General features: G+C 45.7%; 2 protein-coding genes across 2 annotated transcripts in view; both read left to right on the forward strand.

Moving 5' to 3' along the window:
• Gm20517 (predicted gene 20517) overlaps positions 1 to 22,598 on the forward strand; it is a 75,155-nt gene that overhangs the window by 46,405 nt on the left and 6,152 nt on the right. Inside the window, exons 4-7 of the transcript NR_157366.1 lie at positions 14,055 to 15,429; positions 16,727 to 16,931; positions 20,855 to 20,963; positions 21,675 to 21,880. The gene's annotated coding sequence lies outside the window, so the exon portion shown is untranslated. The remainder of the gene's footprint in view (positions 1 to 14,054; positions 15,430 to 16,726; positions 16,932 to 20,854; positions 20,964 to 21,674; positions 21,881 to 22,598) is intronic.
• Usp49 (ubiquitin specific peptidase 49) overlaps positions 1 to 22,598 on the forward strand; it is a 56,050-nt gene that overhangs the window by 27,300 nt on the left and 6,152 nt on the right. Inside the window, exons 3-6 of the mRNA NM_198421.2 lie at positions 14,055 to 15,429; positions 16,727 to 16,931; positions 20,855 to 20,963; positions 21,675 to 21,880. Coding sequence (NP_940813.1) covers positions 14,083 to 15,429; positions 16,727 to 16,931; positions 20,855 to 20,963; positions 21,675 to 21,880 — 1,867 coding nt within the window. The 5' untranslated portion in view covers positions 14,055 to 14,082. The remainder of the gene's footprint in view (positions 1 to 14,054; positions 15,430 to 16,726; positions 16,932 to 20,854; positions 20,964 to 21,674; positions 21,881 to 22,598) is intronic.

Below are 22,598 nucleotides of genomic sequence, written 5' to 3' on the forward strand. Positions count from 1 at the left end.
TTTTTTTTTTTTTTTTTTTTTATGATCCCTCACTGTCCTGACATCGTCCAGCACTGTTCTTTCCGGTCCTCCAGCAATTTCCCCCCACATGTTAGGGGTGCAGTCCACTCTCTGTCCAGAGGCGGAGACTCCGTGTGAGGGAAAGGGCTTCCTCTGGTCTTCTGCTCTCTGTTGGGTTAGGGTGGGGACATGGATGGGCATGAGACTTGCTATGCAGATTCCTACCCTATTTGAGCATTCTTTTTGGTTTTCTTTTTTCTCTCTCTCTCTTTCTTTCTTTCTTTTTTTTTTTTTTTTTTTTGAAACAGGGTTTTTCTGTATAGCCCTGGCTGTCCTGGAACTCACTCTTTCTTTTAGGATATACTTTGAATACTGACTAGGCATTCTGTTGTTCCTGGAAATTCAGTGGGGGGTGGGTTGGGCATAGTCCCCACTTTCTCTAGGATCTCTAGCTGCCCACTCTACTTTGCTAATGGCACTCCCCCTGTTCCTTTTTAAACAAAAATTTTCTTTGTTTCAAGGCAGAGTCTTTCCTATGTAGAACAGGTTGGCGATTCTCTGTCTCCCAAGTGCTAGGATTATATGCATGCATCCACACGTGGCCGCCTTTCATATTTAAGGCAATTTGCATGGCATTGGAGACAGAGGAAATGACAGTTGCCTCCAAATCATTCGCCTTCCTTCTGAGAAAAGATGTGTTTATGAATTGGAAGTACCCGTATTCAGTAGACTGTATACCTATAGGCAGCCAGCTCAGTGCAGAGGGTAGTAAGCATGCGCCCTGAACTTAGTGCTGGTCCTGATCCATTGGTCTTGGAAGCAGGTTTTACTGGAAGAGGATGTTTGGGTGATTGAGGCAGAGCCCTCAGTCCTGAGCTGATGGAAGTGTGGTACAGCTGTGCACAGAAAGGGGAAGGAAGGCTAGGGAATGGGGCATTTCAATTAGTTTTAAATAGGACAGAGTTCATGTTTACCAGCCAACATGCCTTGTTTCCTGGTCTCGAATGCTATCTTGTGAAGACTTTTAGTGTTCTCTAAGAGCCAAAATGCCTGCTCAGCTTCCTCCAGGCCCTCCCTCTCTGCTTGCTCGTGGCCAGTCCCTTTTACCCACTCAGATGTGGTGTTGCCCAAGGCTTCCTTTATTTCCTGCACTCTTCCTTAGTTTGCCCTCTCATTCTTTAAAAAAAAAGAAAGAAAGAAACAAACAAACCCAAGGCTGAACATTGTTTTGTTTTACCATATGCTACAATAAGTGTGGATAAAATAATTATAACCTTGTGAAATAGAAATTCATGAAAATTCGGAGAGGTTAATGTTAAAAAGACTGGCAGGCAAAATATTGTATATCATGACATATGCGTTATGTGGGTCACATTTAGTTCTCTTCGGTATCCCCTGGTTCATAAAAAGTGTTTCAAGAAATATCTGAAAGATGTGACTACAAAAAGCAGGGGAGCTGGAGAGATGGCTCAGTTGTTGTTCTTCCAGAGGACCCAGGTTTGATTCTCAACGCCCACATGATAGCGCACACGTCTGTAACTCAGTCCCAGGGTTTCTTAACACCCTCTTCTGGCTTCCACAGGCATGCATGCACATGCATGCACATGCATACATGCAGACAAAGATACTTATATACATAAAATACAATCTAAAACTTTAACAAAAGGAACAGACTTTGTGGGGTCTGTGGGAATCATCTGACAACATCTCCATCAGCAGAGGGTCATAGTGAACATTCTGTAGACAGAACTGCTTTGAGTCCGCAGCTGCCTAGGAAACCTTCCTGTGCTGAGCTCACCCTCCAGCCAACCACCTTCTTCATGAAGGCGATGCTGGAGGAACTCATGGCCTGACACAGTCCAGAGCTGAGTTGGCTGTCTGTCCTAAGGCCAGCAAGTAAATCATGCTCTGGTTCTTAAACAACAGTTGTATTTGCATTCAGTGCTTCCCATTTTCTATCCAGGAAGCAGCAAACCAAAATTGTGAGCAAGTGTCTTTCATGACGAATATGCCTTCCAGACTCTTGTAATGGTGATGGTAATGGCATGAGCACTCTTCTCAGTTGACTAGAGCCTCCCTTGCATGCTAAGTGGGGCTTTGTTATCCTCTCATCGACTCATCCATCCATCCATCTGTCCATTCCCTGTCTGTGAAGTGCCCATAGCAAGTCAAGCAGAGAATGCAGTCCTTACCCAGGAGCAGCCATTACCTTTCCTCTTCCAGGATCATCTCCCCATTTCTGCTGTTATTTTTCCCCTCCCTGTCTTTTTTAGATAGGGTCTCATACAGCCCTGGCTGTCCTGGAACTTGCTCTGTAGATCAGGCTGGCCTTGAACTCACAGAGATTCTCCTGCCTCTGCCTCCCAAGTGCTGAGATTACACCACCACTACTCTGCCTTTTTTTCCCCTTAATTGTGTTTATGTGTCTGGCATTTGAGGAAGCCAGAAGAAGGCATGAAATCCCCTGAACTGAGATTTCAGGCATTTGTGAGCCATCTTCCATGTGGGACTTGGGTATCAAACTCAGGTCCTCTGGAAAAAAAGCAAGTACTCTTAACCACTGAGCCATCTTCCCTAGTCATGTTTTATTTGTATTAATATTATTTCTTTTACTTTTCAAAATTATAAATTCATGGCTTATTAATTGTTGTTACTTACATAAATGCATATGTATGTTTATGTCGTGTGTGTGTGTGTGTATATGCAAGTGTGTATATATATTGCTTCTAAATACATAAGTACAACATGCTCTCTTAGTATAATGTTACTTGTATATCAGTTTTCAGAATTGACCATTTGGAATTGAATAACCAGTTGGCATGCTCTTCCCTGGGGAAGACTATTTCTCCTGCTCCCAGCATTCCTTAGTTGCCTGCAGTTTTATGTGTCGAGTTGAGAACTCCTGCCTCCCCCACACACATTAGCATGCCTCTTGTGGTGTTCTGGTAGACTTTATGGGTGTAGCTTCTGACATTTGCATGAGATACAACAAACTCCTTATTTCTCCAGCTGTTACAACTTTTCTATTCTCAGTTATATTTTCTTAATAATCAGGGGTTTTCAGTTTGATTTGTTTTTATTTTTATTTAAGGCAGGATCTTCCTACATAGCCCTGACTGTCCTGGATCTCACTTTGTAGACCAGGCTGGCCTTGAATTCACAGAGATCCAATTGCCTATGCCTTCTAAGTTCTGGAACCCACCACATCTGGTTCGTAAAAGCTAGTTTTGAAGTCTGCCACACTATTTAGCCATGTACCAGCAATGTAACTATGGAGAAAGTTCTTGACTTTTTCTAAGCCTATTCATGTTTAAAATGGGGTTACAGAACCAGCAGGATGGTGCAGCAGCTCAGAGCAGCTGCCACCAAGCCTGCTGATGTAAGTTCAGTCCTAGGAACCCATGTGATAGCGTTGCCTCTGACTTCCACACATGCCCTAGGCACATGCTTGGCACATGCTTGCCCCACCCCAAACGTAAATATACAATAAATGAAATGTGTACTAAGTAGGTCAAACAAAAGTGGATATTTATCTTCAGTTTTAGAATACTTCTAGAATGTAGTATTTGATAATTGGTATGTAATTTGTATTATAATCATTTGTAATACTAGTCAATTATAAGAATATGGAAAAACATCTGTCCCTGACCAAATTTGTCTATAATGCACAAAGAGAGCTTGGATAGAGAGCTACCTAGTCTGAGAATAGGGCTAGCTGCAAGCCTCTAACTGAGAGCCCCCCTAGGGGGCGTTACCCTAATCGGTCATCACAAGGGTCTGGACCTAACACTGCAAGTTCAGAACCTCCGTTTTGTGAAATCATGATATGATGACCAATTTTCTTGGGAGCAGACATACCTGTTTGGAATCCCCAGAGTGATGACTCATTTGCAATGAGGAGTAGGACTGTTGAGCACCCTGATCCTTGAGTGTGGCGTTATTGCATTCTGTCCCTGAAGGCCAGCTCCACAGAAAATCAGTTTTGGTTTGCTGCACAGGAGTAAGTGCAGAGAGAGCCTTGCTAGGTAGTTTGAGTGACTGCTTGCGGCAGGCCCTTTTGTGCTCTTAGCAGGTGCCTCTGTTGTGTTTATGAGTTGGGAGGCCTACTCCCCCTTAGCCTTGTAGAAAGCACACTGACCAACCAATCAGAGACTCTCTAGATCCTAGTCTAATTTTCTCTGTCTAAAGTTGTACCTGGGTCACTTTGATCAATCTGGGGGTTCTCAGAACTCCGAAGCCACTTAGATATCTGACAACTGATTAATACTAGACCTTACTGTTTTGGCATTTTAAAAAATGAATCTCTGTGTGTCTAAATCATAACTTTCTTCATTCTTAGGTATTTAAGCTTTATAAAGTACCTTTTAGTCATCTGATGTAATTGTCATCTCTGAGGCTTACTGCTTCTGTCTACTAACCTAGGCCTAGTCCTGGAAGCGCCTGGCCTCTGCAATCTAATCAAGGCCTGGAATGGTTTTAGTCTCTGATACTTGCTGCTGAATAAGCCCGTCCTTTCCTGTTACTTCTGAGCTTTGTTGGCTGGACAATATGTGGCTCATACAGGAAGAGTTTACCTTTAGAATAATGACTGCCTTTCATAACAGTTCCTTCTGTATTTAACTAGGCTTAGTGTTGCATACCTGTAGTCCACATACTCAGAAGGCTGAGGCCTGGGAATTGAGGGCTAGACCAGGCAATTCTGTGTTAACAAACAAGACAATGAAGCCACAAGTAAATGAACTACCTCGTCTTATTATTTGGTCTTTGCTGTAAACATGCCTCGTTGATTTTATAATTTGCTCACACTATACAGGTGACATAAGAGAAATGTGGGACTGTGAAATCTGCAAGGCTCATGTTTTACATCCTCATGTCTTACTCTCCACAACTGATGTCATCAGCCATCCCAGCACTAGGCTCATCCGTCCTTCTGCGAGGTCTCGGGCCATCTCATGCTTCCACCTCTTCTTTTTTTTTTTTTTTTTTTTTTTTTTTTTTTAAAGGTTTATTTATTTATTTATCTATTATATGTAATTACACTGTAGCTGTCTTCAGACGCACCAGAAGAGGGCATCAGATCTCATTACGGGTGGTTGTGAGCCAACATGTGGTTGCTGGGATTTGAACTTTGGACCTTCGGAAGAGCAGTCGGGTGCTCTTACCCACTGAGCCATCTCACCAGCCCCCCACCTCTTCTTTCTGTCTGCATTTGCTCCTGCAGTCTCCTGCCCCCACCCTTCCCCTGTCTGACTCCTGCTGTGCTAAGTGAACCTGCACTAAGATATTAGTAGCTGCTCAGCTTGGTTGCTTTCCCTAGTAAAATCATGTTTGCCTTGGTATAGTCTCTGACATCTTAACTTAATGCTGGGATTGGCTGGCAGGGCTTGAAAGCTGGTGTTTTTTTGGTGTTTTGTTCTTGTTGGGTTTTGTTTTGTTTTGTTTGTTTCTGAAAACGGGAGCAACAGTGCTGAGCTCATGGGACTTGAACACTAAGAATGCTGCCTGGTGTGTTGGCCTTTGTCTGAGAGCCAGGCCAGTCTTTACTTCATGGGTCTGCTCACTGGGCTTGTGCTCTGGCCTTACACAGGGAGGAGCGAGAGTTCATGCACAGTTCACGTCTTTGACGCCCTTCTATGCCTTACTGAAAGGAGACCTTTATATTCCTGCCACACAGCACAGTGTGCAGGGTGCCCGTGTGCATCCCTGGCTGAAGGTTGATCTGAGCTAACTCAGCCTCTTCAATTCAACTGCACTGTTTGCTTTTAACATCTTAATTGGATGTTTACTATCCTTACTCTGTGTTGCTATTAAATTACTTTGAAAGACTTTATTTAGAAAAGTGGAAAATATAGGATAAGACCTTTAAATTTATTTTGAAAAGATAGTACAGTTTTATGTTTCTAATTTTTTTTAAAAAAGATTTATTTATTATTATATCTATGTACATTGTAACTGTCTTCAGACACTCCAGAAGAGGGTGTCAGATCTCATTACGGATGGTTGCGAGCCACCATGTGGTTGCTGGGGTTTGATCTCACGACCTTTGGAAGAGCAGTCAGTGTTCTTAACCACTGAGCCATCTCTCCAGCCCCTTATGTTTCTAATTTTAACATATTCTCTAATTGCTTAAGGTCTCAGTATGAATAACTTGGTAAATAAAACTCTCTGGGTAAAATCAGGACCGGTTTCTTGGTTCTTATAGGACTCTAGGTTCTGTAGAGGCACCTGGATAAAGCCTGTCTCAGACAAAGCGACCGTTAGCCAGGTCTACTAGGGTCTTGGTTAGATTCAGCAATTTATGAAGTATTAGGGGGTATGTGAACAATATCTTTCTCAGCCCACTCTCCCTCTTAAACCCCCTTCCCTCCCTCTTTCAGACAGGTTAGTTGGGTATAAAGAGAAAATATGCTGACCTCTAAGCTGGAATATTGTTAGGAGCTGTCCCTCAAGAGAAAGGAAGATCTCATTAGAACTGGGGGAAAGACAGTCTCCTAAGAAATCCACTTCTATGAATGACTTTTGGGACTGACCCCTAGGAAGAACAGAAATTACCATGCTTCCATGGCTGATATGAAATGTCAGATGATTGACACTTAACTGATGAAGTCTCGGTTGTTTTGCAACTCGGCAGAAAGCTGGAGAGGGCTATACTTACCACTCCACGCTCAGAGATTGGAATGAAGAGAGGCCTCTTGCTGAAATGACTAATTTGTAAAAATAGAATTTCTTGGGTACTACATAGTTTTTGTCACTAGACTGCCTGCCTGTCTTGACACTTTGTTTCCTAATGAAAGTGTGGTAAGCTATATTGCTCTGGGTTTAATATCAGTCACCTGGCTAATGCCTGAAAGTTCACTTTCGTTCGTGTGCACGAGTGTTGGTCGTTGGCCTGTCTGTCTATCTGTCTTAGTTAAGATTTCTGTTGCTGCCATGAAACACCATGACCACAATGCAAGTTTTATTTGGCTTACACTTCCAAAACAATGTTAATCATTGAAGGAAGTCAGGACAGGAATTTAAACAGGGCAGGATCTTGGAAGCAGGAGCTGATGCGGAGGCTGTGGAGGATGCTGCTTACCTGCTTGCTTCCCATGGCTTGCTCAGTCTGCCTCACAGAACCCAGGACCATCAGCCCAGGGATGGCCCCACCCCATGGGGCTGCCCAATCATGCCTGCCCCCTTGATCACTAACTGAGAAACTATAGCTGGATGTCATGGAGGCATTTCCTTAACTGAGGCTCCTCCTCCTCTGATGACTCTAGTTTGTAACAAGTTGACACACAAACCCAGCCAGTACAGTGTGCATTCTGAGCCAGAGGCATTGGGGCCCCTGCAGCTGGAGTTAAGGCTATTGTGAGCCAACTAGCAGGGATGCTGGGAACTGAACTTAGGTTCTTTGTAAGAACCGCTAGTGCTCTTAGCCACTAAGCCATGTCTCCTTCCCCTCATGCCTGAGGTAAGACTGTTGAAGTACCAAGTCTCAATGCTACCTCCTGCTTTTGAAAATATAACCGTTTTTCTCCCTCAGAAGGTACAGTCTTCTTTCCATCCCTGCTCACATCCCCACAGAACAACACAGTGCGCCTAGCTCCTCCTCATCGTCTGGGTGGCACCAGGCAGAAGGCCACTCATGACCAATAGTAAAATATTCCTCCCCTTTGCTTTTGTCACATACTGTTTGGTGTGGTTCTTTGAGACAGAGTTTGTGTGTATAGATAGCCCTGACTGGCCTCGAACTCACTGAGATCTGCCTGCCTCTGCCTCCGAGTGCTTGGACTAAAAGCATTCGCCACCATGTCCAGCCATATACTGTACTTTTAATTATATACATAGCCACCTCCTCTCTGCATTTTTAAAAACAAGTAGTGGATTCCATCTGTGGCCGATTTATAAAATCTTTTTGTTGCTTTTGTTTAGTTTTTTAGATGGTCTCAGGTAGCCAGGCTGGCCTAGGCTTACTTTGTAGCCAAGGATGGCCCTGACTCCCTGATTCTACAGCTTCTACCTCCCAAGTGCTGAGATAGAACCCAGGGCTTCATACGGGAAAGGCGAGCACTGTGCCACCTGACCTACAGCAGCCCTGGCTTATTCCTAGTAAAGCACCTAAAGAGTCTGTCTTTCCTCCTGTGGTGTGAGTTTAATACACCGTCCTGCTTACTTGACTGCCTCTTTGTAAATTTGTCATTGTTACTCGTGAAATCAAGTGTTTAAGGTCTGTGGCTGATTCATGCGAAATTCAGTGGGTCTCTGTCCTGACAGATGTGCTTAGACGTGCTGAGGTAGCCTGTGTGCACAGGCCTCAGTGTCCCCATGCCTTAGAGCTGCCCCTGAAATAACAGACACTGGCATCCATTCCAGAGGGTCACTTTGGAAACTCTAGTCAGATAGAAGGCATAGTTTTCGTTCACAAAAATTGTCCTTTTTTTTTTTTTGCCAGCAGTTCTTAACATATAAATGTGTCCTCTGTACAAATGGTTATGTGTGGAAAGCCATCTTCAGGCATGTAGAGACATTAGGAAGAGATTCCCAGTTTCACTGCCAGGGCTGCACCCAGGGAAAAAAAAATTGTTGGATCTTAAGTTTCGAGCTTGAATGAATTTTGTCTGAGACAATCCATTTGGGCCAAGAGTAGTAACCCATGCCTGTAATCTCACTACTTGGGGGAGGTAAGAGGATCCCAGTAAGTTCAAGGCCAGCCTAGGCTACATCAAGAGACGCTGTCTCAAAACAAAATGCCCCACAGCTGGAGCTCATGGAGGCACTTCCCCAACTGAAGCTCCTTTCTCTGATAACTCCAGCCTATGTCAAGTTGACACGTAAAACCAGCCAGTACACCATGCCTACATGACAAGCACACTATTGACTGAGCCATCTGCCTATACTGTCAAGGAACTTGTGACATGGCTTGACAGGAAAAGACAGTTGCCACCAAGCCTAACTTAGATATGAGGGACCCATATGATGAAAGGAGACAGACGGCTCTCACACATTGTCCTCTGACCATCATACACACTCAGGCACACACAGATTCCCATAAGCTGAGTAACTAAATATAATTTTAAAATTACATCTTAGGATTGGAGAGATGGCTCAGAAGGTAAGATTTGGGGAAATATAAGTTTGAATTTCCAGAACCCATGTAAAGCCAAGCATGATGGCACATATCTAAAGTATTAGACTTCTAAGATGAGATGGGAGGCAGAGAGACAGGAGAGTCCCTAGAAGCCAGCAGCCAGCCAGCCAGCCTGGTGTACAGAATGATGGACAACAAAGGAGATTCTGTCTCAAGCAAGGTGGAAGGTGAGGGCTGCCGCCAAAGCTATTCCTTCATCTCCAGGGGGGCACGAATGTGTTGAACTCATACATGAACACGCACACATATGAACAGGTGTACGTACCATACACTTCCTCCACTCCCCCCACAAAAGTCCCCACAACCTTGGGCCAGTGGGATGCCTTAACAGATAAAGGTTTTTGCCATGCAAACTTGATCACCTGAGTCCTGTTCCCAGAACCTATAGTAGAAGGCGAGAAACCAATTTCCAAAAGTCCCTTAACCTCCAGATATGACCCAGCAAACTATTTAAACTATTAAACATGAATCAGGCTTACATGTGTAATTCTTACATAGCAACCTGGTTTCTGACTCTCAGCTGTCATTCCTCTGCACAGAGTTGGGGATTATTTTTCTTGAGGTTCTAGGAATTGAACCTGGAGGAATTTAACCATGCATGGCAGGCAATATCATTGACCAATGTCCTCAGCCCTCTCTTACCTTTTTTTGGGGGTGGGGGGGGGGAGACAAGGTTTCTCTGTATTGCCCTGGCTGTGCAGTCTGGCCTTGAACTCAGAAATCTGCCTGCCTCTGTCTCCCGAGTGCTGGGATTAAAGGCGTGCGCCACCACACCCGGCTTCTCTCTTACCTTTTATATAGAGACAGGATCACACTAAGTTGCTTTCCTACTACTGTGACAGAGGACCATGACCAAGCAACTTAGAGAAGAGAGAGTTTACTAGGGCTGGCTCACAGTTCCAGAGACTTAGTCCATGGCCATCATGGTAGGGAGCACGGCAGCAGGCAGGCATGACATTGGAGCAGGAACTAGAACTTACATCTGATCCACAGGCACAAGGATAGGGAGTCGGTGTTGGGTAGAAAGAGACAGAAAACACTAACTGAGAATGACATGGGCTTTTTAAACCTCTCAGGTCAGAGCATCAAAGGATACTTTTTTTTTTCTTTAAAGATTTATTTACTTATTTATTTATTTTATGTATGTGAGTACACTGTTGCTGCATAGATAGTTGTGAGCCTTCGTGTGGTTGCTGGGTTCCGAACCCAGGACCCCTGGAAGAGCAGTGAGTGCTCCCACCCACTGAGCCATCTCACCAGCCCCAAAAGATACTTTTAATGAGAACTCCTGGATCACTCTCAGATAGTTCAGCCCCTCCAGCATCTTCAAGCCGTGCTCTCTGACCATTCCTTGTTCATTCATGGAGAATGGGAATAAAGGCAAAGAGAAGCTCCACCCATCCCCTCTCCAGCATACTGCCCTTTAGCCAAGGGCTTCAGACCTTAGCTAGATCTATTCTTCTCAGTGTCGGCTACTTTTAGCCATAAATATAAAAGTTCAGAAGGCTGGATTCAGTGTAACTATAGGCTTGCATTGCCTGCCTGCCTGCCTGCCTGCCTGCCTGCCTGCCTGCCTGGGTCTTTGTTCTGTCAACAAAGGTTGGCCTATAACTCACTATGTAGCCCAGGCTGGCCTTCAATTTGCTGCGATCCTCCTGCCTTACCCTCCGTAGTGCTGGGGTTAGAAGTGTGAGCCACCATGTCCAGGTAAAACCTTTTACTTTATATATTGTGGGGTGGTTTGTTGTTGTTTTTGGTGGTTTTTTTGTTTTGTTTTGAAAACCATCTCTCTATGCAGCCTTGGCTGTCCTATACAGACCAAGCTGCCCTCAAAAAAACCAGAGATCTGTCTGAATACTGGGATCAAAAGTATACACTACCATACCCAGCTTAAAACCTTAATTACATATTGATAATAAATTATCTTTTCTCCTATGCCTTAAGAATAAAATATTGGGCTGGAGAGAAGGCTCAGCAGTCAAGAGCACTGAGTGCTCTTCCAGAGGTTCTGAGTTCAATTCCCAGCAACCACATAGTGGCTCACAACCATCTGTAATGGGAGCCAATGCCCTCTTCTGGTGTTCCAGAAGGCAATAAGAGTATACTCATATACATAAAATAAATAAATAAGTCTTTTTAAAAAGCTGTTCAGTCCGCCGTTCCCATTAGGCACCTTTCAAGTAATCATGTGACTAGTTACTATAGTAACCAGACTCTCTCTTGGAGAGCAGAGAAAATATTCTATCATTTCAGGCAGTGTTGGTCTGAGTGGAAGAATTTGGAAAATAGCCAGTTATGGTGGATCACAGCTTTAATCTCAGCACTCAGGCGGTAGGCAGGGGTGGATCACTATGAGTTTGGGGCCAACCTACTCTACATTGAAAATGCTAGGCGAACCCAGGCTACAAAATGAGACCCTGTCTTTGAAGAAGTGGGGAAGGAATTGGAAAGTAGGATTCTTTATTTAGTTTTGAGTTCTTCATCCCTAATTTGTTAGATTAATGCAGCATTTATAGGGTTTTATGTGAAAGACCCGTCTCTGGAGTTTGTTTAAAATAGATACGTGGACCCTTTTCAGATTCTTATCCCTCACTTATAAAGTATCAAGAAGGTAGGTGGGAGTCTAAAGAAGTCTGATCCTGGGGTGGGAGCATCAGGAAGTACAGTTTGTAAAACAGAAACTTAGCAGTTTCGGGTTTCAGTCTGTTTCCCCCTCATTTCTTCATGGCTGATGGTGTGTCCCCGGTGATTGATCTGCAAGCATCCTAGGTACCCAGCGCATGCTGCCGGCTACTGGGCTGAGGGGCATTTACCCTTTGTCTTTTGAGTTCTTGCTTATGTGTGTTGTGATCTGGCTGTGCCCTAAGTAAGCACAAGTGCATATTTCAGGTCTGTTTCAAACTGGGAGAGTAATTTTTCCCCTAGTGTTGAAGATTAAGCATATGCTCTGGTAGAGCTATAGTCCCAGCCCCTGGGAGAGTCATTTTGATGATAATGTCTGACCTATAGTTGAACACTCAGGTTTTGGCCTTGTGGAAGTAAAACAAATAAAACACATGAGCTCCTCTCTAAAGGAGATTATATCTAATCAGAAGGAGTAACTTCATCTAAAGAAAGGACTCAGGGGACAGAGCAACAAATCAGCAGCAAAGTATGAGCATAAGAACGGCGATTAGCAGAATAGCGCACTTGAAGCTAGGTCCTGGGAGGACTTACCTTGATTGCAGTAGTACAAATTCCTTCCTTTTTGTGATTGGGAATATTTTTCTTTTCTCTTTTCCTTTCTTTCTTCCTTTCTTTCTTTCTTTCTTTCTTTCTTTCTTTCTCTCTTTCTTCTTCTGTGTGTGTGTGTGTGTGTGTGTGTGTGTGTGTGTGTGTGTGTGTGTGTTATTTCTCCCATTAATCCAGACATTCAGGTAAAGCCAACATTAAAAAAAAACCCCTTTCGTGCAGAGCTAAGGCTGGGGTGTGCGTGTCTTCTCATATGACCTAGTGAGGTCTGGGCATTGAGCTTAGGTCATCAGGCTTAGCTACAGACCTCTGGTGTGATCTGTTGCTCTCAGAAATGGAAAGTGAGAAGGAAGTAGAGAAGAAAGCTCATTTATAACAACGAAGGGTGGAGACACAGCTCAGCAGTTGAGAGTGCTTTCTGCTCTTCCAGATGACTGGCTGGGATTGGTTCCCAGCACCCATCAGGGCTCACTGCTTCCTGAAAGTCCAGCTCAGGGGAATCCGACTTCTAGCCTCTGTGGTCACACATGTGCATGAACACAAACCTTCATACAGACAGACACAGCACACAGAAATAAAATAACCATGTGTGGCGGTTCATGCCTTTAGTTCCAGTACTCAAGAGACAGAAACAGGTAGATCTTTGTGACTTTGAGGGCAGCCTGGTAAATAGTTCCAGAGGATGACCTGTATCAAAATTAATTAATCAGTTAATTGATTAAATTTAAAGAACTGTCTTTAGAATAATTTTAATCCTGGGGAAACTTTGGGTTTCCAAATAATATAACGTTTTAAAAAATATTTGTTGGGCTTCATTCTCTTGGAGAAGTTGTATACTGTATTTCTTTTATGAATATTAAAAAGCAACACTAGACGCCAGACGTGGTGGTACACACCTGTAATCTCATACACTCTGGGGAGGCAGAGTAGGTAGATCTCTGTGAATTCAAAACCAACCAGGCCTACATATGTGTTCCAAATCAGCCAGGGAAACATAGTGAGACTCTGTCTCCAAACCAACAAAAAAACCCACGGCCAAGGACAGTGTTAGAGCTCAGGAATCCTAGCATTTTGTTCTCTGAGGCAGGAGGATCACCACTAATTTGAGATTAGCCTGGCTACAGAGTCAGTAGCAAAACAGAAAGGTGGAGGGATGGAAGCAAGCTTGCTTCAGTTTGCGTGTTTCTTGTGTCTGGGAAGTTGCCTTGAACGCTGTCTTCCCAATAGCTGGCTGTACTACCTCTTGTCCTTTTAGATCCATCCGTGAATTTGGTTTTCAGGAAAGATGTGAGTCTTGCCATTCTTTCTATATAAAATGTGCTTTCTTCAGAAAGGCTAGCTTATAAAATGTTCCTTAAACGGAGGCTGGCTCTGCCTCCTTGGGTGTCTTTTTCTTATCTTTCTCTTATTCTGTACCTTTGCTTTCAAATACAATGAACTTGACCTAAGGTTTTATTTTGAAGTTCTTCTCTCTCTCTCTCTCTCTCTCTCTCTCTCTCTCTCTCTCTCTCTCTCTCTCTCTCCTTGTACTTGAAATACCAGTTTCAACTTTAAAAAGCACAATCTTTTAATTAAAAACTATTAAGTCTTGCACAGAAATACCAGTTGCAACCTTTTCTTTCTAGGAAAATATTTTCCTTAAATTCTGCTTTTTTTTTTTTTTTCCTTTTTGGGGGCTCCATGGTGCCAGATTAAGACAGTGGCGACTGCGCTAAAACATGGATAGATGCAAACATGTAGGGCGGTTACGGCTCGCCCAGGACCACTCCATCCTGAATCCCCAGAAGTGGTGCTGTCTGCAGTGCGCCACCACCGAGTCTGCGTGGGCCTGCCTCAAGTGCTCCCACGTGGCCTGCGGCCGCTACATTGAAGACCATGCACTAAAACACTTTGAAGAGACAGGACACCCGCTGGCCATGGAGGTCCGGGACCTCTACGTGTTCTGCTACCTGTGCAAGGACTACGTGCTCAATGACAACCCGGAGGGGGACCTGAAGTTGCTGAGAAGCTCCCTCCTGGCAGTTCGAGGCCAGAAGCAGGACCTGCTCGCCAGGCGTGGGCGGACGCTGCGGTCCACAGCTGCGGGCGAGGACGTGGTCCCGCCACAGCGCACTCCTCAGGGACAGCCGCAGATGCTCACGGCTCTGTGGTACCGGCGCCAGCGCCTGCTGGCCAAGACGCTGCGGCTCTGGTTCCAGAAGAGCTCCCGCGGCCGGGCGCAGCTGGAGCAGCGGCGGCAGGAGGAGGCGCTGGAGCGCAAGAAGGAGGCGGCGCGGCAGCGGCGCCGCGAGGTCAAGCGGCGGCTGCTGGAGGAGCTGGCCAGTGCGCCGCCGCGGAAGAGTGCGCGCCTGCTCCTGCACGCTCCCGGGCCCGTGGCCGTGCGCCCTGCCACCCTCGCTACCTCCCGGCGCTTGTCCGCAGCTGCCCTCAATCCGCGCCGCCAGCCGGCGGTGGCCCCAGGTGTCACCGGCCTGCGCAACCTGGGGAATACCTGCTACATGAACTCCATCCTCCAAGTGCTCAGCCACCTCCAGAAGTTCCGGGAATGTTTCCTGAACCTCGACCCTTCCACCTCCGAGCACCTGTTTCCCCAAGCAACCAACGGGAAGGCGCAGCTCTCTGGTAGGCCAGCCAGCAGCTCTGCCGCAGAGTTGTCAGTAAGGAGTGTCCGGGCCCAGGGCTGCGAACCTCAGGGCCTCTGCTGGAGCAGCGGAGCCTCCATCAGCAGGAGCCTGGAGCTCATTCAGAACAAGGAACCCAGCTCAAAGCACATTTCCCTCTGCCACGAACTGCACACCCTCTTCCGAGTCATGTGGTCTGGGAAGTGGGCGCTGGTATCACCCTTTGCCATGCTTCACTCCGTGTGGAGCCTGATTCCCGCCTTCCGTGGCTACGACCAGCAGGATGCGCAGGAATTTCTCTGCGAACTGCTGCACAAGGTGCAGCAGGAACTTGAGTCTGAGGGTTCCACACGCAGGATCCTCATCCCATTCTCCCAGAGGAAGCTCACCAAACAGGTCTTAAAGGTGGTGAACACCATATTTCATGGGCAGCTGCTCAGTCAGGTAGGTGTGTGTGTACCCGAAGCAAGGTGGGAAGCTTGGTAGTTTGGACTTCCATCCCTGGGCTAATTAAATATAGCCAGTGTTTTCTGTGACTGCAGGGTTTCAAGATGATTGTTTGTACCTGACACTGTATACTGGTGGCCGTGTAGGTGAACTTGGGTGTTCTTTCTGTCCAGATCTTTAATCAGTCCAGTTTCCAAAGTCCTTTGAAAGAGCCGTCTTTTTTACTTACAAGGAATAGTTAGGAGTATGCCAAAGACCCAAGCATACTGTCCATACAGACCACTGCCCATACCTCCCCCACCCCCAAATATGGTCTCCAGTAGCCCAGGGTGCTTTGAATTCACTGTGCAGCCAAGGATCTCCTGCCTCCACCTCTCAAGTGTCAGATTACAGACTCCATATCCCCACTGCCTTTCATTTTCAGGGTCTTTAGCGGGTCAAGACCTAAGCAGAGATTTCCAGGCCTTATAAAATTATGCGCAGAAAGAATTATTATAGATTTAAAAAAAATGAGAGTGGGCAATTTAAGGCAGGTAAAGCCTCTATAGTGAGTTGCAGAGGTTATGTGCCTCAATTACTAAGATCCTGAAAGTACTGATGAGTAGGCTAGAGAAGGGTACCGAGGCCTCTCCCTCCTCGTCCTGCCTGTGAATGGCACCTAGGAGTACTGCAGTGGGAGAGGAGCTCTAAGCAGTGAGGCTCTGCAGATGACACCACAGGAAATGGGAACTCAGTGTCACCATCTGTGTCCTCATGCCATCACCTGAGAGGCTGAGGCAGAAGGTGAGAGGTCAAGATCAGCTGGGCTCTGTAATGAGGTCCAGGCCAGGAGGGAATACAGAGTGAGACTATCTGGGAGGAAAGGAGAGGGAAGGGGGAGGGAGGGAAAGGGGGGAGGGGGAGGGAAAGAGAGAGGGAGGGAGGGAGGAGTAAATTTGCTGTGTGAAAGCACCAAGAGAAAGGGATGAATTTGAGAGCAAGCAAAGTAGAGAGTGGCCTGTTGGTTCTTTCTCAGAGCAGTTCCTTCAGTGCCTCAGAGGTAGCTTACATCTCTACTGAGGCCGCATTCACTGGGAGAAGGCAGAGGATGCCTGTGGTTCCTCAGTTACAGCTAGTTACAGCATGGTTAGAAATGCAAGCACATAGAATTTGTTCCAGTGCTTTTTAAGTTCAAGTTCTTATTAAGCTTTTTGGGAGAAGCAGTTGATAAATTTATATATGTTCTATAAAACAAACAAAATTATATATGGGAAATGTAGAAACTATAATCTTCAAACCAATCTTGTCATTCCAGGTCACATGTATATCATGCAATTATAAATCCAATACCATTGAGCCCTTTTGGGATCTGTCCCTGGAATTCCCTGAACGATACCACTGCATAGAAAAGGGGTTTGTCCCTTTGAATCAGACAGAGTGCCTGCTCACTGAGATGCTAGCCAAGTTCACCGAGACAGAGGCCCTGGAGGGGAGAATCTACGCTTGTGACCAGTGTAACAGTGAGTGCTGCACGAAGAGGGCAGGGGTGCAGGTGGAGCATGCTTGACCCTCCAGTCAACAGTGACACTGACAGCACTAAGTGTTCTAAACCACTTAAAGATCTTTTCCTCGCAGCCTCTAAAATAGCTAGTACAGAGTTTACATTATTATAAACAGACCTGGACCAATGAGATGGCTCAATGGGAAAGGTGTTTGCCACACGAGCCTGGTGTCTTGAATTCAATCCTTAGAACCCACAAAAGGGTGGGTGGAGATAACTGCCTGCCCTGGTAGCACACATACCTACAAATACCCACACCTACAAGCACATACTTCTTAGAGTACTAAAAATAATGCCTTCTGCTAGGCAGTGGTGGTGCACGCCTTTTATCCTAGCACTTGGAGAGCAGAAGCAGGCAGGTCTCTGAGTTCGAGGCCAGTCTGGTCTACAGAGCGAGTTCCAGGACAGCCAGGGCTACACAGAGAAACCCTGTCTTAAAAAAACAAAACAAAACAAGGTGCCTCCTTTGACTCTTTCTGACTGGCTTCAGTTATGGGGAAATGTGTGAAAGTGGTTCCTGAAACAGGGGCAGTGAGAACAGTAGTACTTAGCTTCCTAATGCTACACGGGCTCTAGGCTCACAAATGTAGTCTCATGGTTCTTGTTTGATTTGAATTCCCATTGAGTGCTATAGGATGAGAAAGTAGGTTCTTATACTGAGTCCACAGATCTAAAGTCTGTTAAACTCATACTAAAAGATAGGATGATAGGGCTAGAGAGACTTCTCAGTTGGTAAAGGGTTTGCTTTGCAAACAAAAGGGAAATGAGGTGAAGCCCCTAACATAGGGAAAGAGGCAGGTGTGGTAGTGTGTGCCTCCAACCCCAGCCCTGAAGAAGTACATACATATGAATCCTGATGCTGGTCACCAGCCTAGCCTACTTAGCAAGTTGCAGACTAGTGAAACACCTTGTCTCAAATTAAATAACAAGAACAAACATGTATGTATGTCTGTGCACCATGTGCATGCCAACTGTTACTAGCTGTGAGCTGCCATGTGGACCTTAGGAACCAAACTTAGGTTGTCTTACAGGAGCAGCCAATTCTCTGAATGCTGAACAATGTCTCCAACCCTGGTGACCAGATTTTATGACATATAAAGATTTACAAACAAAAAACACAAGGTTATGGGTTATGCAATGGCCTATATAGTCAGTTTAATACTATATAAAAAGAGTTGGGAAAATACATTGGGGTTTGGGGGGGTGTTTTGGTTTGTGTGGTTTTTATTTTTGTTTCTTGTTTGCTTGCTTGTTTGTTTTGAGACAGGCTTTCTCTCTTACACTTCCCTAGCTATCTTGGAACTTGCTCTGTAGACTAGGTTGGCCTCAAACTTACAGATCCGCCTGCCTCTGCCTCTGCCTCTGCCTCCTGAGTGCTGGGATCAAAGGTGTGTGCCACCCCACTAGGCCAAAGCTTTTTACCTGTAAGGAACAGAAGGGCATTAACAACTTTGTATCATTCTTAGCTATGACAGATTAGGTAGGAAACACTCTTAGTTTTTCCAGAAGGTATCCTTTTCTGGTAGCTGCATGTGCCAATCAGTCAGGATTTCTCTGTGCTGCTGATAATGTAGGACAAAAGCTTCCAAGGGCAGGGACTGCATTGATTTGGTGCTTATGAAGTTTAAGGACCTCACTCTTCTTCCTCTCTGAATCTTAGCTTAATTAAACAGAGACAACCGGTCAGTCTCAACCGCATCAGTAATTCCTGTTTGTTGGTGAATTTCCTTTAGGGAAACAAAGCCAGTCTGCGTTTTCGTCTTAGCTCGAATACTCCCTCTGCTGTGCATTGTGGTCATTGCAGCTTCCTATGCAGCGCTCCAGCCTTTTCAAGTCTGATGAACAGGAATAGAACAGGACAGAGCCCTTCTTTGGATGCTTCTTTGCATGTCCCAAGTGTCATGACTGCACGGCTGGTCAAGGTTCTCCAGCAGCATACGCGCTCTGATGCAGTCTGTCCTGAACAGCTAAGCCTCCATGTCCTGTGGTCACAATGCTGTTTTCACATGTGCTACAGACAGGACTTGGAATCAGATACCATACTTCTCTGAGCCCTCAGAGTGACGGTGTAGAAACAGGGGCACCAATGTTGTGTAGCCTCTGATGCATCAGGCGGTCTCACAGGCATCTCTGACTGAGAATAAGAAAATGTGTTCCCACTGTCTATTTTCCAAGGATGTGAGGGTCCATTTCACTTACAAGTTGGTGGTTTAGAATCAAAATTAGAGTCTGCATTTATTCTTCTGGACTAGATGGACCTGGCTGCCTTCCCACCAAGTCTATAAGAAATACAGTTCAGCCCAGGCAGTGGTGGCACTTGCCTTTAATCCCAGTACTTAGGAGGCAGAAACCTAAGAAGATGCTAAGTCACTGGTCTACAGAGTGAGCTCCAGGACAGCCAGGGCTATACAGAAAAACCCCTTTTCAAAAAAACAAAACTCGCCAGGCGTGGTGGCACACGCTTTTAATCCCAGCACTTGGAAGGCAGAGGCAGGTGGATTTCTGAGTTCGAGGCCAGCCTGGTCTACAGAGTGAGTTCCAGGACAGCCAGGGCTACACAGAGAAACCCTGTCTCAAAAAAACAAAAACAAAAAAACAGAACCCAACCAAACCAAACAACACCTGCTCCCCAAAAGAAGTACATTTCAGAAACCATGACATAAAAGCCCAGAACTACTGTCCTAGTTTGCTCTCTGTTGCTGTGATAAACATTGACCAAAAGCAACATGAGGAAAGGGTTTAAACTTAAAGGTTATATATAGCGCATCATAAAGGGAAGTCAGGGACAGAAGTCAGGGTCCGAGCTTAAAGCAGAAACCATGGAGGAAAGCTAGTTATCATGGGCTTGCTTCCAGGCTCACATCAGCACCGTCTATACCACCTCGGCCCAGTTGCCATGGGTAGTGCAGCCACAGTGGGTCAAGCCCTCCCACATCAGTCAACAACCAAGGAATTATAACATGGCCCCAGGCCATCCTCTGTAGCAGTTCCTCTTCCCTCTTCCAGGCATCACTACTGCTAGAGTTCATGTTTAAATATTTGTGTATACCGTAAGCAAAACAGGTTGGGAAAACCTGCTTTAATATTCTGTGCCTTATGAATCATAGTTTATTATCTTTTTCCTAAGCCTCAAATATATGTAACATTCAAAAACATATCTCTTACTGAGGGAGCTGAGCCTCAGAGTTTTGAACAACATATTCATTTGGCATACAGACAGGTTTAAGCAGGAAGTGTGACTAGGACCAACTTGTATAAAGAAAACCCTTTTAGACTTATAGTTCATAGTAATTTAAATGATAGGAATGTAAAAGCATAGAACATGCCCACTTTCTATGTCTTATATTTCCAAACATTGAAACATATAAGCAAACAATGAAAATCCAACCAAAACCCCTTGTTTGGAGTGAAGCTAGAAAGCTGTTAATCATCTACAGACTGCCTTAGGTCCTCCGGGCACACCGTAGTAAAGAGTCAGGTGTGTTCAGTGCAGTGTGTACACTGTGGTAGCAGCCACTTATATATTAAAAAGCCATGGCACCTAGAATGCGCCTCCTGAAGTCACACCACTTTTGGAAGCTGCTGGTGGCAAAAATCTGAACTCAGATGGATCCGAATCAGGGTTAGCTGCTGGTCAGAGCCCAGTTACAGTGGCTGTCGTATAAAGAAGTCTGGAGGATGCCCCAAGGCTAGCTCCTTTCTCAGAGTTTCCTCAGGGCTCCATTACTCCTTTCCCTTAGGCACTGCATTCAGGCTGGGAAGCTGGGAAATGCAGACATGTTTAAGATGTGTTGTATTAGCACCTTAGATAAAACCCAGGTCCAATTTTTGGTGAATGATGCTCCTCACTGCCTATGTCTTATACCTTTCCAAACCATGTAGGCAAACGACGAAAGTCCAACCCCAAACCCCTTGTTCTGAGTGAAGCTAGGAAGCAGTTAATGATCTACAGACTACCTCAGGTCCTCCGGCTACACCTTAAAAGATTCAGGTGAGCTTTGGGATAGCTGCCTCAAAGGCTGGGGAAGTCAGCTGTCTGCTTTTGACATGGGGAAAAAAGGTGTTTGTGTGGGGCCTTGCACTTACCATGGAGAGTCACTCTCGTCCAGTAAGACAAGCTGATGTTAGAGCAGCAGCCCGGGCTTCAGCCCTCGCACCATTTCTTTTCTATCGTGCACCTACTTACTGTCTGACAGACCCTCCTCGCCTTGTGTGGACTATGCGAATTCACCCTAAGGAGGAAGTATAAAATCACCAGTGAAAGGGGCAGGCAGTAGACTCTACAGACTATACAGTCGGATTTTTTTTTCTTTTTTTGAGGGTGGTGGTGGTTCAAGACAGGGTTTCTCTTTCTCTGGCCCCTCTGGCAGCCCAGGGCCCTCTTGTGGTCTCTGCAGTACTTCAGGGGATGCCTTGACTGTGCTGGAATTTGCTCTATAGAACCTGCTGTCCTCAAACTCAAGAGATGTACCTGCCTCTGCCTCCTGAGTGCTGGGATTAAAGGCACTTGCCACCACAGCCAGGCTCTAAACTGCCTCTTTAAGGATTTGTAGGTTCGGATACTCCATGGAGCTGTCATAGCAGATATCCACACGAATTGTGATTAGTAGGGGGCAGAAGCAAAAACAGAAGCTGTTTTCTCACCTCCCTGTTTAACTATCGTCACCAGTCTTTGCTAATAAAAGTCCTTTCCATGTTGTAGGTGGTCTGGCCGTAACCATCGTGAGAAGATTGGGGTCCATGTCATCTTTGACCAGGTATTAACCATGGAACCTTACTGCTGCAGGGACATGCTCTCCTCTCTTGACAAAGAGACCTTTGCCTATGATCTCTCCGCAGTGGTCATGCATCACGGGAAAGGGTTTGGCTCAGGACACTACACAGCCTATTGCTACAACACAGAGGGAGGTGCGTGTGCTTTACCCTGTGGGGTCGGGGACAAGGAAAAGGGTTGGTCTGTTCACACCTTATTGCTTTCCATGATTTCCATCCCCTGGGTCAGCTAGGGACAAATTACATACATTAACACTCAATGGGCAGCATTATGGAGGTTAGGAGTTTAGTAAGGGTATAAGGCTATGCTAGGAATGAACAGAACTACCCATATCAAAGCACTTAGATCCAGTGCTGGAGGTTAGCACAGTGTCTGTCATTCCTAGTACTTCCTATTGATGGGATGGCTATGGCTATAATAATGATAATTCTGCTGACTTCAGCTTCCTTCTCAGTCATGCAGAAATGATGGGACTTCAAGGAGATAGGTGTGCTACAACTCAGGTATCTCATCTCTGAGGGCACTTTGTGTGTCCTCACTAGCTCCCTACCCTTGAGGAGCGCCAACCTTCCCCAGGGCAGTCTCCAGCTGCTGCACTAGCATGGGTTGGAAGCAGGTTCTCAGCAGCCCAAGCGCACAGGCAGGACTGCTGCTGAGCCCTCACTGGCCTGCCTGCCTCTGTGGAGGCTGTATAGACAACACAAGAGCATGAAGGAAGACAAAACTTGCTCAGTCAATACTGCAGGCAGGCGTCTCTGTGGTGGTGTAGAGGGGATGAAAGCCAGTGGTTCCAGGGAGCCTGCTGTTACCCCCGTGCCCCCTCTCCAGTCCCCAGAATCAGAAGGCGGCTCT

Source organism: Mus musculus, chromosome 17 (genome assembly GCF_000001635.26).
Source record: "Mus musculus strain C57BL/6J chromosome 17, GRCm38.p6 C57BL/6J".
Classification (NCBI taxonomy): domain Eukaryota; kingdom Metazoa; phylum Chordata; class Mammalia; order Rodentia; family Muridae; genus Mus; species Mus musculus.